This window comes from Poromitra crassiceps, assembly GCF_964638095.1.
Source record: "Poromitra crassiceps genome assembly, chromosome: 16".
Lineage (NCBI taxonomy): Eukaryota > Metazoa > Chordata > Actinopteri > Beryciformes > Melamphaidae > Poromitra > Poromitra crassiceps.
The window spans coordinates 15,303,080-15,317,325 of record NC_139645.1 but is presented as its reverse complement, the minus strand read 5'-3'; the positions used below and the strand labels follow the sequence as shown (position 1 = coordinate 15,317,325).

General features: G+C 45.1%; 1 protein-coding gene across 1 annotated transcript in view; it reads right to left on the bottom strand.

Moving 5' to 3' along the window:
* Positions 1–12,656, bottom strand: part of LOC310791371 (protein mono-ADP-ribosyltransferase PARP14-like) — a 68,760-nt gene extending 56,104 nt beyond the window's left edge. The window contains exons 1-3 of the mRNA XM_083653064.1: positions 12,619–12,656; positions 6,077–6,265; positions 5,023–5,126 (exon numbers count right to left, since the gene is read on the bottom strand). Of these exons, the coding sequence (XP_083509190.1) occupies positions 5,023–5,126; positions 6,077–6,251 (279 nt within the window). The 5' untranslated portion in view covers positions 6,252–6,265; positions 12,619–12,656. The remainder of the gene's footprint in view (positions 1–5,022; positions 5,127–6,076; positions 6,266–12,618) is intronic.
* Between the last annotated feature and the right edge of the window lie 1,590 nt (positions 12,657–14,246).

Sequence of the window (14,246 nt, the reverse complement as noted above, 5' to 3'; positions counted from 1 at the left end):
TCTCTAGTCTGGAGAGCACTGTCGCCACTTAGTGGGTCGGTGGAATGGGTTGTACACGTTCAGTGGCTCCCATATTTTTATAGGAGATGTAGGGGGCTTTGATCAACGTCCCACCGTCAAAAAAAAAAAAAAAAAACGTTTTTTTGACGAGTTAACTCGTCGACGGCAGTCAACCGTTGTTGTTTTTTTGACGAGTTAACTCGTCCACGGCAGTGAACGTGTTATCAGTAAAACAAAAGACAAGCAACAGGCAGCAGACACAGGCAACAGATACAGGCAACAGGCAACAGATACAGGGGACAGGTACAAATAACAGTGGCATTCCAGGGCAAGGTTGTATGGAGAAGCAGAGGAGAGGAAGAGAACAGGAGGGAGGGGCAGGGGGGGGTGGGGGGGAGGGTGATGGTTTGGAGGAGGTGGTCAGGGGTAGGGGAGGTTGTAAGCTTGGGAGAACAGGTAGGTTTTAAGTCGGGTTTTGAAAGTGGGGAGTGAGGGAGAGTCTCGGACGGTCTGGGGGAGGGAGTTCCAAAGTCGGAGTGTGGCGCGGGTGAAAGCACGGTCACCAAAGGTTTTGAGTCTGGATGGGGGGATGATGAGGGTGGCAGTAGAAGAGGATCGGAGTGTACGTGAGGGGCGATGGCCGATGAGGAGGTCAGTCAGGTAGGGGGGGGCTAGGCTGTGGAGGGCTTTGAAGGTGAGGAGGAGTAGTTTGAAGTCGATACGTTGCTTGACGGGGAGCCAGTGGAGAGAGTGGAGGACAGGGGTGATGTGATCGCGGGACCGGGTGTGAGTGAGCAGGCGGGCGGCTGAGTTTTTGACCATCTGGAGTCTATGGAGGGAACGGGAGGTGATGCCGGTGAGGAGGGAGTTGCAGTAGTCGAGGCGGGAGGAGATGAAGGCATGGATGAGGGATTGAGCAGCAGGGGGGGAGAGGCAGTGTCTGACTTTGGCGATATTGCGGAGATGGAAATATGAGAGCTGACGTGGGGATCGAAGGAGAGGGTGGGGTCCAGGATGAAACCAAGGTTGCGAGCCAGGGGGGAGGGGGTGATGGTGGAGTCGTCAATGGTGAGGGTGATGTGTTAGGATGACGTCATCATTCCTACTTTGATGTCGTCATTCCTACTATAATGTCATCGATCTCTGATGATGTCGCAAACGGTAGTGATGTCATAGCACAGGTGATGTCATGTTCGGATCTATAAAGGCCCGTTCCGGCAGGTCCTCTCTAGTGATTCATAAACTAAACTAAGATCACGTCAACCTCTGCAACCGTTCCCAACCCCGAACCGTGCAGACCCAGCTATCAAGTTCCACAACCTCCCTACTTCTCAAGACTTACCAAGTTTGCCTTGGCCATCAACTATCCGCGAATAGATCCACATGTCCTCCGTCAATCCTGACAGTATGAATCACTCCGAAATGGATTTAGCGGGTACCCCAATCAAGGAGGAAGCTCCCGAGAGGCCAGTTACCCGGCCGGTCGCTTCAGCTGACCCACCTGGCGGTCAGCTGGATATCTCCACTCATCCTGATGTCTCCACTCGTCCTATCACGTTCGGAGACTTGCCGATAATACTTAAGCGCCTGATTGCCCACCAGGAAGAAGCAATCCAGGCTCTGGCTTCCAAGGCCGAGGATCGGTACGCCCTCCTGGTAAAACGGCTAGATCGTCTCGACGGACTAAACCCTCCTGAGGGTGTCATTCCGCAGCCTTCTGCCCCTCCTGCCCCAGCTTCCGAGCACACCGTCGTTCCGGAGGTTTCCAGACCTGCTACCCCCCCGGCTACAGCGGCCGTTGCTTCTAGCTCTGCCGCTCGGCCGCCTCCAGCTCCTAAGCGCATACTCTGGGGGGGAGTTAGTGTCATCCCAAAGCAAAGACTGCCACATCTGAACACCAGCAACCATCTGTACCGTGATCTGACCGGCAGGGTTCGCATCACACCAGAGGAGAGGCAGCGCCGTTTGGACACCCGGAGCTGCCTGTACTGTGGTCGAGCCGGGCATTACCTCTCCTCCTGCTCCCGGCGTCCAGTAGGTGGTCCCACCGCTCGCCGGCCCGTGGGACTCTCAGTGGATCAAGACTCTACGTGTCCAGCCCCGAAATCTGTACGGTTGGGCAGCGTTTTCTGCAGCACCCAGGAGTGGCAGTGTGTCTCCAAGAGGGTTAAGGAGTTGGAGAAGACTGTCAATCGTCTCATTGAGAAGTTCAATCACTGCCTGCAGATCAGCTCCGTCCCCCCGCAGGGGCCCTCCGAGTCTGCTGGCCCTGAGGCACAACCTGTGGACCTTCCCCTCGCCGAGTCTGAACCCGTACCTCAGCAGCAGCCAATTCCAGTTCTTGACCCACACGTAGGTTCCAGCTTGACGCTGGGAGGTCCCCGTAGTGTCGTCAGCCCTCGGTCAAGAGCAAGAGCAAAGAAGAGGCGTTTAAAGGAGGAGATGGTGGGTGTCCTCCCCAAACTACAGGTCGGGAGGGCAGGCCTCGCTGAGTCAGATCCCCCTGTGGCTCTGCCTTCGGAGACAGCGGCATTTGACCCTTTTGATGGTCTCCAGCCTCCCATGTTTGGATCGTGCCCCGGGGGATGGCCGGCTCCAGAGGATCCTCCGGAGCCGGTAGAAGTTCTGTCTACGTATCGGTCTATCTTTTTTTTTTTTTTTTTTTTTTTTTTACCTTTTATTTATACAGGGGGAGTCTCACTGAGAGCAATGCTCTCTTTTTCAGGAGTGCCCTGTTCACATTCACACACACATTCATACCTGGAAGCTGACCAGTACAACCACAGTCTGATCTGCTGGCCACTGATCAGCTCCACTGGAGCGGTTGGGGATAAGGGCCTTGCTCAAGGGCACCTCAGTGGTGGTAATGAGGGAGGGGCAAGCGCTGCCTTTTCACTTTCCCCACGCAGATTTATCCTGCCGGTCCCGGGGATTGAACCGACGACCTTCCGGTCACAAGCTCGCTTCTCTAACCATTGGGCCACCACTGGCTTCGATATCCAGTATTAGGGAGGAGCACCTCCACTGTCCTACACCCCCTTTGGGGTCTGACCACCTGCATCTAACCACCTGCTGAAGAGCACCTCACTCTCCTACACCCCCTTTGGGGTCTAACCACCTGCATATAACCACCTGCTGAAGAGCACCTCCACTGTCTGGTCCCCCCTTTGGGGGCCTGGCCACCTGCGTCTGACCTCCTGCTGAGGAGCCCCTCCACCAGAACCTTAGGATTTTCTGTTCTCCATATGCCATCCTTGATGGCCTCATTGGACGCCAGGTGGCGTCCGTTGAGGGGAGGGTACTGTTAGGATGACGTCATCATTCCTACTTTGATGTCGTCATTCCTACTATGATGTCATCGATCTCTGATGATGTCGCAAACGGTAGTGATGTCATAGCACAGGTGATGTCATGTTCGGATCTATAAAGGCCCGTTCCGGCAGGTCCTCTCTAGTGATTAATAAACTAAACTAAGATCACGTCAACCTCTGCAACCGTTCCCAACCCCGAACCGTGCAGACCCAGCTATCAAGTTCCACAACCTCCCTACTTCTCAAGACTTACCAAGTTTGCCTTGGCCATCAACTATCCGCAAATAGATCCACATGTCCTCCGTCAATCCTGACATGATGGGTCCGGTTTTATTGAGGGTGGATTTGGTGCCAATGAGGAGGAGTTCAGTTTTGTCACTGTTGAGTTGGAGGAAGTTGTGGGTTAGCCAGGTTTTTATTGCAGATATGCAGTTTTCGACTTCAAAGGATGAACACGGAAATTCTCTTTCCCTCCTAATCAGTGCACAGCAGCGCACACATCAACAACACTCCAGGTTGAGTGGTGACGTGACGGGGAAACCTATGCGACACTGTGTGTAGTTCTTGATTAGCTTAGCTCGAGCTTTTTACTTCTAGGGCTCGCATTTACGCTTCAAAACTCATGAAAGTGGTCCTCATGTGTGAAGATTATCCCGCTGAACACTGGTTTGCGTTTGATTAAGCTTGCACTGCCCAGAGACCTTATTTGAAGCATCGCGCCAAAATCCCATAGGCAGAAACAGTGAAGAACCATGAAGTCCGGGACTTCCGTTCCGACTACAAAAATACGTCATCCCTGCGGCTTTTGATGCAACCGTGTTGAAAAGGAACAGGCTTTTAACATTGTTTCTTCATGATTGTAAATGTACCTTTTTAGCAGATGGTCTGAAAAATGAAAGGATTTTTGGCTGCCTTTTCATCTTTACTTGTTATAGTGGGGTACTGGGAGAAAAAAAACATATTTGGATGCTGAAAAAGCTAGCTAGTTAAGGTGGAATGTTTCCTTCTTCCTTCAAGCCACGAGTTGATACCATGTGAATCATTCATCCCACCTTAAAGCAGCTACGAGCAAGATTTTCGATTGTTATTAAACAGTCTAAATTTAATATTGATGCCTCACATCTTACCTCTAATATTAGACGAGACCAACGCAGAGCAGTCTCGCTTGAAAGCCGAGTGAATTCGGCGAGTGTTGTCTTGATGATTAGTCTGTCTGCGGGCCGTTGTCATCAGGAAGTGAAATGAAACGGTTTGCGGCAGCCACTTCGGCCATAACCACAACATTACTAAATTACTTTCAAACAAACTGTTAGAATATAACGAGAGATGTTCGCGAGAGCAGAACGTAGCGAGGGCAGCTGTTTTGGGTCTGTTGCTACGGCCTTAAACCGTTTCGCTCTGTCTAGCAACTGTTTACAGCTGCCGTAAACCGTTTCGCTCTGCCTAGCAACAGACCCAAAACAAGAAGGACGGCTTTCCCCTCCTGCTGCCCTCGCTACTTTCTGCTCTCGCGAACATCTCTCGTGTGCAATGAGAGGTTTCACTCTCCCTCTCTGTAGCAAATTATATCAAACAACAAAAACCTTCATATTGCATCCCAAATCTGATCAAATTGAGGATATGAGCCGGGTGAAATTAGCGGGTGCTTTGACGTGATAATAATGGGAAACCTCTGATCACAGTTGCCAATATGCTGATATTTGTCACTTACCTGCTTTGATGATTTATCATCATTAGGTAAGCGGACAGTCATCTTCAACACCACGTCATCCAAATTGATCGCATGCCCTTCTTTCCCCAAAACTCTTTGCCGGTCTGTTAGAAAGTCAAGTCAACCATTTCCGTCAAAAGTAGGCTGCCAACATACTGTATTTAACATACAAGGTCTACCGACTGGGGTCCCTGCCCCAAGAATAAAACTACAATGTATAAGAACGGTAAGAAACAACACATACAAACACATAGCACATAGCAAAATGTTAACTTATTTCTTCTCAACACATTATTGGTTATAGCCTAATGAATGTCATCTGGGGGAGATTAATATCCTATAAGGAAATTACAGAAGAGAAGAGAAGAGAAGAGTCGACAGAGGAAATATGTGTCTGCCTCCTCCAAAATGACAGTAGCCTACCCCCGATACAAATTATTATTATTAGGAGCCATAGAGACAGTCCGCATGTCTGGGAACGGCCACAAAATGTTAAATGGCTGGCGCGCGAGTGGGGTAAAACCGCCGATATATCTCATGGGCTGACTCACCAAAAGACGGTGCTGTGGCTCTAAACTACATGTTTGGGGGTTCTAGAGCAGAACACAAGACGTCTGCTCAGATGTGCATTTACTGCGGTGGTTAAATCCCCGATCGTGTCTGCCTGGGCTATCAGCTAAATTCTAACTTTGCTGAATGAATAGAACGGGGGAATTTACCCCACCCTGACCCTGCCCCCAGGCTAACCCAGCATCTATTGTGGGCGTTCCTAGAGCCTGTATGGGCACATGCGGACTGTCTCTATGGCAATGGACTCAAAAGAAAGAAAGAAAACATCTCAAAGCGTAAATAACACAATGTTTTTTTTTATCACCAATTAAAACAAATGACAAAAAACAATATGAACTTATGAAGTTAGGAACAAATCTACAAAGATATGAAACATTGGAATGATAGAATAAACACCTGTGGGATGACAAAAAGTACTCTCTGGGGTATGCCGATATCCCACAAATCCCATAAATAAAAGTTGTCATGATCAGGCCAGACTCACCCTCCACTGTTCGGAAGCGCAGCACCGCCGTCCTGCTGAAGTCCTCATACTCAACTCGACAATCGCCACCGTTTGATTTCTTACTTTGGAAATATTTCACTAACTTGTTTTTCAGTTTGGGAGTATTGTGTTGACCGAGCTCGACGAGCAAGGCGTGAGGATATGCGTCGTCCATCGCTGCTCCGCTGGCTGAGTCAACATGCGTAGAGAGGGAGAGGGAGAGACGAGTCTGTCACTTTGTTTCTGGTGAAATGACTTTGACCAAGCCAGTTTGATCTCCTGCTTGAAAGAAGCAAGGTAGGCTAGGACTAGTTTTCAAGGCAAACCGGTGTAGCGTTAACACAGGCTGTGACTGTTGAAGGCAGGGGAAACGCAAACCTTAAATAGCAGAAAACCTTTCTCCTTTCACTTTCAGGCTGACTGTGCTGCAAGGTGCTTTTATTATGATCATAAAGTTTATATGCACTTTGATAATCATCACAGGGATCTCTTTGCTAAAGGTGCGAAGGGGGGGGAGGGGGCATGTTGGCTCTGACAGCCGCCCCCTCCCTCTGGAATGCCGTCCCCAGTCACAAAAATCGCCCTCAAAACCCACCTTTTCACTGTTGCTTTTGACCTATAATCTTTTTTTCTCTCATCTATTTTAATATTTTCTCTCTTTATTAAAGTTTTATCCTGTGTTTGTAAAGTGTCTTTGAACACGGTCAAAAGCAACAGTGAACAGTGAAGCGCCATAATATGATGTACATTACATAAGCCCCCATACACCGAAGCAACGCTCAACCTACGCTGAACCCACAAGTTTCATTTAGGCGTCCTTGTTAACAGGCGAGGCCGTTCACGCCACCCGCGCGCGTGCCGCGCCGAAGCCACGCTCACGCCTGGCTCAAGCGATCGTTCAGGATTCACGCCTATTCCAAGCGTGACGCGTGCTGAAGCCGAGCATTGACCTGTCAAGCCAGGCATGACGCTTAGTTCACACAGACAAGCTACGCCTTGCCTTGCCTCAACCCACACCTACGCCGAGCTGGGCGTGAACCTGTTACACGCTTTTGCGATCACACCGCACGCCTTTTGCACGCCGAACCTGGAGCCGAGTCACAAGCGCCTCTCCTCTCTCCCGACTGTATTTTTTCACGTGTTGTCCAGAATTGTCATGGGTAGCCTCTAGGTAAAATAAATCGGATATATTTAATGTTCTATTGATGCTGGATATGTATAACCAGGTCTGACTATAATCGGACATTTTAGAGAGGTGATCTTGCAAGAATAGGCTATGTGCTGGCAGCCTGGCACAACAACATTGTCCATCTTGCTTCTTCGGTCGCTATTCTCTCTCATGAAGATTTGTTTGCCGATGGGGAGAAAGCCCCACGTGATAGCCACCCGTCAATCTCTCTGTCTCTCTGCTCAACATGTTGTAGTAACTCCATTTTATTTTGAAATTCAGTTGACTTTGCAATTTCCGACGGATATTGTGCGTTTTTCTTTCATGGCTTGACAGAAGAAGCCTGCCTGCACGCGCCTTGTCGGCTTCAAAATAGAACTCACGCCTATTCGATAAAATCGGCAAGGCACAGGCAAGGCGTGGGTACACGCAGGGTTCACGCTCAGGCGGCCGGTGTACACAGCCTCGTTGACTAAAACGGACGCCTATTAAAAAGCGTGGGTAAAGGCAAGGCATAGGCAAGGCTTGGGTCGTCGGTGTGAAACCAGCCTGAAGTCCTGGGAGTTGTGAGCGGGTTCAAGGCGCGCCGAGGAGGCGCTGAGAGGAAAAGAGAAGGCTTCTTGTGTGAACGGTTAGGCGGCAGTTCAGCTTGTGCATGCTTCAAGCTTCAGTTCTACTTACGTTTGGCGTCCTGTGTGAACAAGGGCTAAGATAATGTAGTGTACATCATTACATTACTAAAGATACAATAATGAGTAATACTGTTCTGTAATTCTACTCATATTCTAGTATTTCTTATATTTCCATTCTTATACTTATTGAACAATAATTTCAATAATTACTCTCTGATTAATAATGCTAACAATAATAAGAGCAATACTGCCTTGAAAATATCCATGTGATTGTGAGCATAGAATGAATGATGCAAGTGCCTGTGCAAGAGAGAAGTATTGGGAAAAGAGAATAAAAGGAAGGGTAGAAGAGATTTTGAAGGGATTTTTTTAAGAACTTTTGTTCCTATTCAATGTTATGTGTAAGTTAATTGCAAAAGTGATCCAAGTTGGACTTACTCTTCAAATCATATGGAGACGAATTTATGTCACCATGGGAGAGCTTGATCAAACATAAGCACGAGCGTATTATATTGTTTCACACGCGCAAATACATACTCACACTTGCACACAAAGACTGCACCGAGCAGAGAAAAGCACAGCGCGAAGTAAGAACGTTACCGCGTGTATTTAGCACCAGTGAGCGCACAAGCACCCACTGTGTGCGCGTGTGTTTAATTTGCGATCGCAGACTGCTGCTGCTCGCCCTCCCTCTCTCTCTTTCTCCTCTCTCGTGTTTAGTTATGCGCGCTCACTTTGGGACTTTTGGCACGAGACTCCTTAACATACACAAATAGTGTAGTAGCTGTACTGTACTGTCCTGTAGCGAAAATTATCCAAAATGCCCCGAAACATTTTAATGTTCCCTGTTACTGTGATGTTTCCTATGACTTGTCATAACAATATCGGCCAAAAAGTTTAGTTTCTGTTTTAGCCTCTGCTCCATGCCTGATAGAGATACTGTTGTTCTTAATGGCTGTCACTGACACTTGCTCTGTCACATTCCATGCCTGATAGAGATAATGTTGTTCTTCATGGCTGTCACTGACACTTCTGTCACATTCCAGAAGCAGTGCACCTTATGCTGTAACAGTTCAGTTCTTTGCTATGGCAGCCAGCTGGCAGCTGAAAGGGTTTCGTGTGGGAGTATCACCTGAAGATTCCTGCCACTGTTAAGTTTCTGTGTTGTCTTTGTTTAATCTGCCAAGGACCTGTCATGGCCCAGATGCCAATCAAATATCACTGCATTGTCACTTTTTATCTGGGCTTACGTGAGAACAGACAAAAGAGCTTCCTCATACAAACCCCTATAGGCATGTTAGATGATGCTGTAGATCAGTGGTTCTCAACCTTTGAGCCGCGGATTCGCCCAGATCAACTACTGACCTCCAGGTGCATACAGTACGCTCAAAATCACGCATTAAAGCGGCTGCACCGCTTAAAAAGTATGAGAATGAAAAAAATATTTTCTATGGTATTTAGTAAGCACCAAGTCAGGTCTCTGTGTCTCTATCATCACAGGTCTCTGTGATGTACCAACTCACAGGAATTTGCGTTGCGGCAGAAAAACAGGGAAGGGATGGAGATGGTGTCACAATGCAAAGGCCTAAAAACTTAAAATATAGCTGTAGTACCCGCCATGGGCAAAACTTTATTTTTTATTTTTTTTATACCAATATCTATCCTTGGGCCAAATTTCAGGTCTCTGCGATGCACCAACTCACGGGAATTTGCGTCCCAGCAGAAGAACGGGAACAATAATAATAATAAAAATCAGAGTAAAAACAATAGGGTTTCCAACCCCTTCGAGGCTTGAACCCGTAATAATAATAATGACAGTGGTTTGTGGCAGTGGTAGATGGGGGGAAGGGGGGGGGGGGGGCGGTGGATGCCAAGTCATATCTTGCCTAGGGCACCACCTCGGTCAGGGCCAGTAGCGCTATAGCCTGGTAACCAGATGCAAGCCTATCCACCACTGATTCTGTGATGAATTTTTCAGCCCGAATACGTCGTAACATTAGATAAGTCCCGCCGCCTACATCGACCAGCCACTCTGGTGTCTCGGACAGTATCTGTCCTGAACCTCGCCAGTGGATGGGCTTGGGTCCATGAGGCCCATATGCAGACAACTGTGATTCATATGGGGCTGGATACCAGCCTGGCACTGCTTCCTTTTCTGACAATTATGTGACACAGGCATGTGTACACACACGCGCACGCACACGCGCACACACACACACACACACACACACACACACACACACACACACACACACACACACACACACACACACACACACACACACACACACACACACACACACACACACACACACACAGTAGATCAATACAATACCTACCGGTATGTCACTTTTCTCTCTTATTTTCTGACTAGAATTGTGTTAATTGTCCTGTCCTGTATTTATTGTTTTGTTTTCCCCATGTTGTCCTGTCAATGTTCTGTCTTTTAAATAAGTAAATAAATAAATAAATAAATAAATAAATAAATAAATAAATAAATAAATAAATAGAAAGAAAATACATAGTTGTGGAATAGCTCATAGTGTTGAAATGATGCTCTCTCACGTTGTTTTGAGTGATACTCGTTCTCGTCCTCTTCCTGTCTTTCTGGCCCGTCCTGTGTGCCGTAAGTCAACCCAAAGCTCAAAGCTATCAAAGTTAATTGGTGAATGATATATTGAATAATCCAAAGAGATTTGTTATTCACAACAAATTGCATTTGAGTGCATAATCTGCATGGCGGAATGCTATCTTCCGTGCCTTAAGGCACGCGCAAACGCAAGCGATATTAGGGGATAGCGCCTGTCGGAAGATAGGGCCCGATATGTTTAATTGTTTTTTGTACATGTTGTGTTATTAGATAGAGAGCAAGGTAATTATCATAATCTTAATCAATTCTAATCTACCTAAGAAGGGCCTAAAAATAGCACATGTAAATATTTGCACTATTAGGAATAAGTTAAATGATATATCAGAAATGTTTACTTTCAGACAACTTTCATATTTTAGCTGTATCAGAAACACACCTTGATTCGACATGTGAGGATGGGGCATTAAAAATAGATGGATACAGCATTTTTAGGAGGGATATGCATTTGGGGGTGGGGTAGCTTTTTATATTCAGAATCATATTCCAGTGAAGATTAGGGATGATTTAATGAGTAGTGAGATTAAAGTTGTATGGCTATAGTACACTTGCCTCATTTGAAGCCGATGTTGATTGGTTGCTGTTACAGACCACCAAGTGCGGATAATGTGTATCTAGATCAAATATGTGACATGCTAGATCATGTGTGATTCTAGTCATGAAATGTATTTTATGGGGGACCTGAACATTGATTGGTTTTTGCCAATGTGCCCATTGCAAAAAAGATTGTTAACTGTCACAAATGCATGTGGGTTGTCACAGGTAATTAAAAAACAACTTGAATATGTCTGAAAAGTGATGGTACACTATACCAAGTCCAGGAGACTAAACTCCAATTACATTAGACAGAAAATTATCATGGTCAAAACACACAAATAAATGAGTTGTTAAAATGGTTAGTGGTATTTCTGTTGTTAAAAGATGTGTGAATTTTTTGTTGCTGAATACTATGAAACATGTGATTCAAGCTTTAATTTTCTCCAATCTTGATTATTGTCCTGTAGTCTAATGTAACAATGAATATGTAAAAAAAATTTTATACAAATGGTACAAAACAAAGCAGCACGTATAGAGCCCCATTGTGAGTCTAGAACAAATGTTGTCTCAATGCACAATCGTTTAGCTTGGTTATTTGTTAAAAAATAGATTATTTACTCACTCCTTGTATTTATCAGGAATATTTTTGTTACAAAGACTCCCTTAATTCTGTACAATAATCTATCTCTTAGTTCAGAAAGACTACTACTCTACCAGACGTGCTTATGCAGGAGGTTTTACACTTCCAAAAGCAAGATCAAACAAAATTAAGCTTAAGTCATGTACAGAGGTATGCAAAAATGGAACTTACTTCCCAGACATATTATACAAGAAAATAGCAAAATTCATTTCAAACTCTGTAAAACATCTTTTAACAAGATAAATTGTGAATATATATATATACAGTATATACATGTATATATAGGTGTGTGTGTGTGTGTGTGTGTGTGTGTGTGTGTGTGTGTGTGTATGTGTGTGTGTGTGTGTGTGTGTGTGTGTGTGTGTGTGTGTGTGTGTGTGTGTGTGTGTGTGTGTGTGTGTGTGTGTGTGTGTGAGAACAGCTATGTATGTGTCTGATTATGTATATTGAAAAAATATGTATGGAAAATATTTGAACATATATACATGTATATTTAGGTGTGTAGGTATGTGAATAGCTATGTATGTGTCTGATTATGTATATATTGAATAGTAGTAGACTGTGAAATCAATGTATGTCTGATTATGTATATATTGAATAGTAGTAGATTGTGAATTTGATAGGAAATAAACTTAGACAATGAATGAAAAATGCTAATTATACTATATTGTATTATTAACCGATCAGGACCTTGTCTTGTTGTATTTTGTTTTTTGGTAGGTATGATATGTGTATGTTGTGTGTCATGATGTAAGTATGTTTGCACTGTCACTATGTAAAGTCTGTTTTGCGGACCCCAGGAAGAATAGCTGCAGCATTTCTGTAGCTATTGGGGATCTAGATAAAACTTGAAAACTTTTGAAGTCCAGTGCAAAAGAGCAAAAGTATTCAAACTAATTTAGTTCAACTGTGACTTACCTGACAGCAGGAGGCAGCGCAGGAGGCAGCGCAGGAGGCTCCGGGACTCTGACTGTAGTTAGGTGAGTGTCTGCAGCATTTATACTGCAGAAAGGGAAAGCAACTCAAAATGTGTCACCTGCAGAACAGGTTTAGCTATGGTTTGTTCTTATTGTAATACACCTCGATTGTTAGGTGTTTTAAAGATAGTGTAATGCTGTCACCACCTTTGTTAGACCGGTCTGGTCCGGTGTCAGGGGAAAGAGAATGTTCACCACAGAGACTGGTAAAGGTACAAAAGATACAAGTTTTATTTGGATACAACAATTCATTAAAACAGCACCCCAGCAATTAAGTGCCCACAAAGGTCAACCCTCAGGAAGCTTAGATGGCCCCCCACTTCCCTAAAAAGCACAGCACTGCAAGTCAAGTGAATTAGAAGAACTTGGCAAACACACTGCCAGAAACACTGCACACTATAAAGCTTTGTAGCTTGTGTATGTCCTGTGCTGGATTATTCTGCTGGGGCTCGGGGCCTACGAAACATCTCTATATGTGACTCAGTCCAAAACAGTGCAATGAGATATTTTTTAGGTGCACACAAATATGCTCCAAAGTTAGCTATAGCAGGGGACATGGGATGGGAACCAGGTGAAGCTCGCTGGAAAATATGTATGGCTCAGCTGTGGAATAGGTTGCTTGATATGGAGGGAAACAGGCTAGCAAGAATGATTTTTATGTGGGATAAACAAATGAATGGCTGTTGGTCAAGAGATGTGCATGCATTATTTTTTAGCTTTGGGTTTGGTGAGGCATTTTTCAATAACAGCAAAATCAACATTGCTATACTTAGAGAATCTGTGTTTACTCAGTATAAGGTGCGATGGGCTGAGGATATATGGACTAAACCAAAGCTGCGTACGTTTCGTATGATTAAACATGATTTTGGTACTGAAAATTATGCTAATTATAATTTATCAAAAAAGCAGAGAGCCTTATGTGCACAGCTGAGATCTGGTATTTTACCGCTTATGATCGAAACTGGACGGTATGTCAGATTGGAAGAAGAAGAGCGGGTGTGTCCAATGTGTTGTTTAAATGACATAGAAAATGAGTTTCATTTTGTTTTTTATTGTCCTTTTTACAGTGAACCGCGCAATATTTTGTTCAGTAAGATAAAAACAGAGTTTGATTTTCTTAATAATGATGATGCACATAATTTGAGTTGGTTGTGTAATGGCAAATTATTGATCAAGTGTGTATTGATTGATTAATTATTAATTATGGCCCTTCTAAGATGTATTTTGTGAACTGTGTTTTTCATCAATGCAGAAGATTGCTGTTCAAGGAGAACATGTAAGTTTCTGTGAGAACATATGTCTTGTTTTGGGAAGTGTCTATGGGAATAGAGTTTCCTGTGAGAACCTGTGTCTTGTTGTGGCTCTAGACTGGACTTGTTATGTATTCTTCTGAACATCAGATTAGCTACATGGCTGAATGGAAAGAACTGCCCTCCACGGTGAGGGGCGGGCATCGATAGTTTTCAGTATAAGATGTGATGTAAACAATAATTCGGGGCTCTTGTATCGTCAAATGTAGATGAGAGGAGACCTCCGTGCACGGAGAGATGATTGTGGAAATAAAAAACC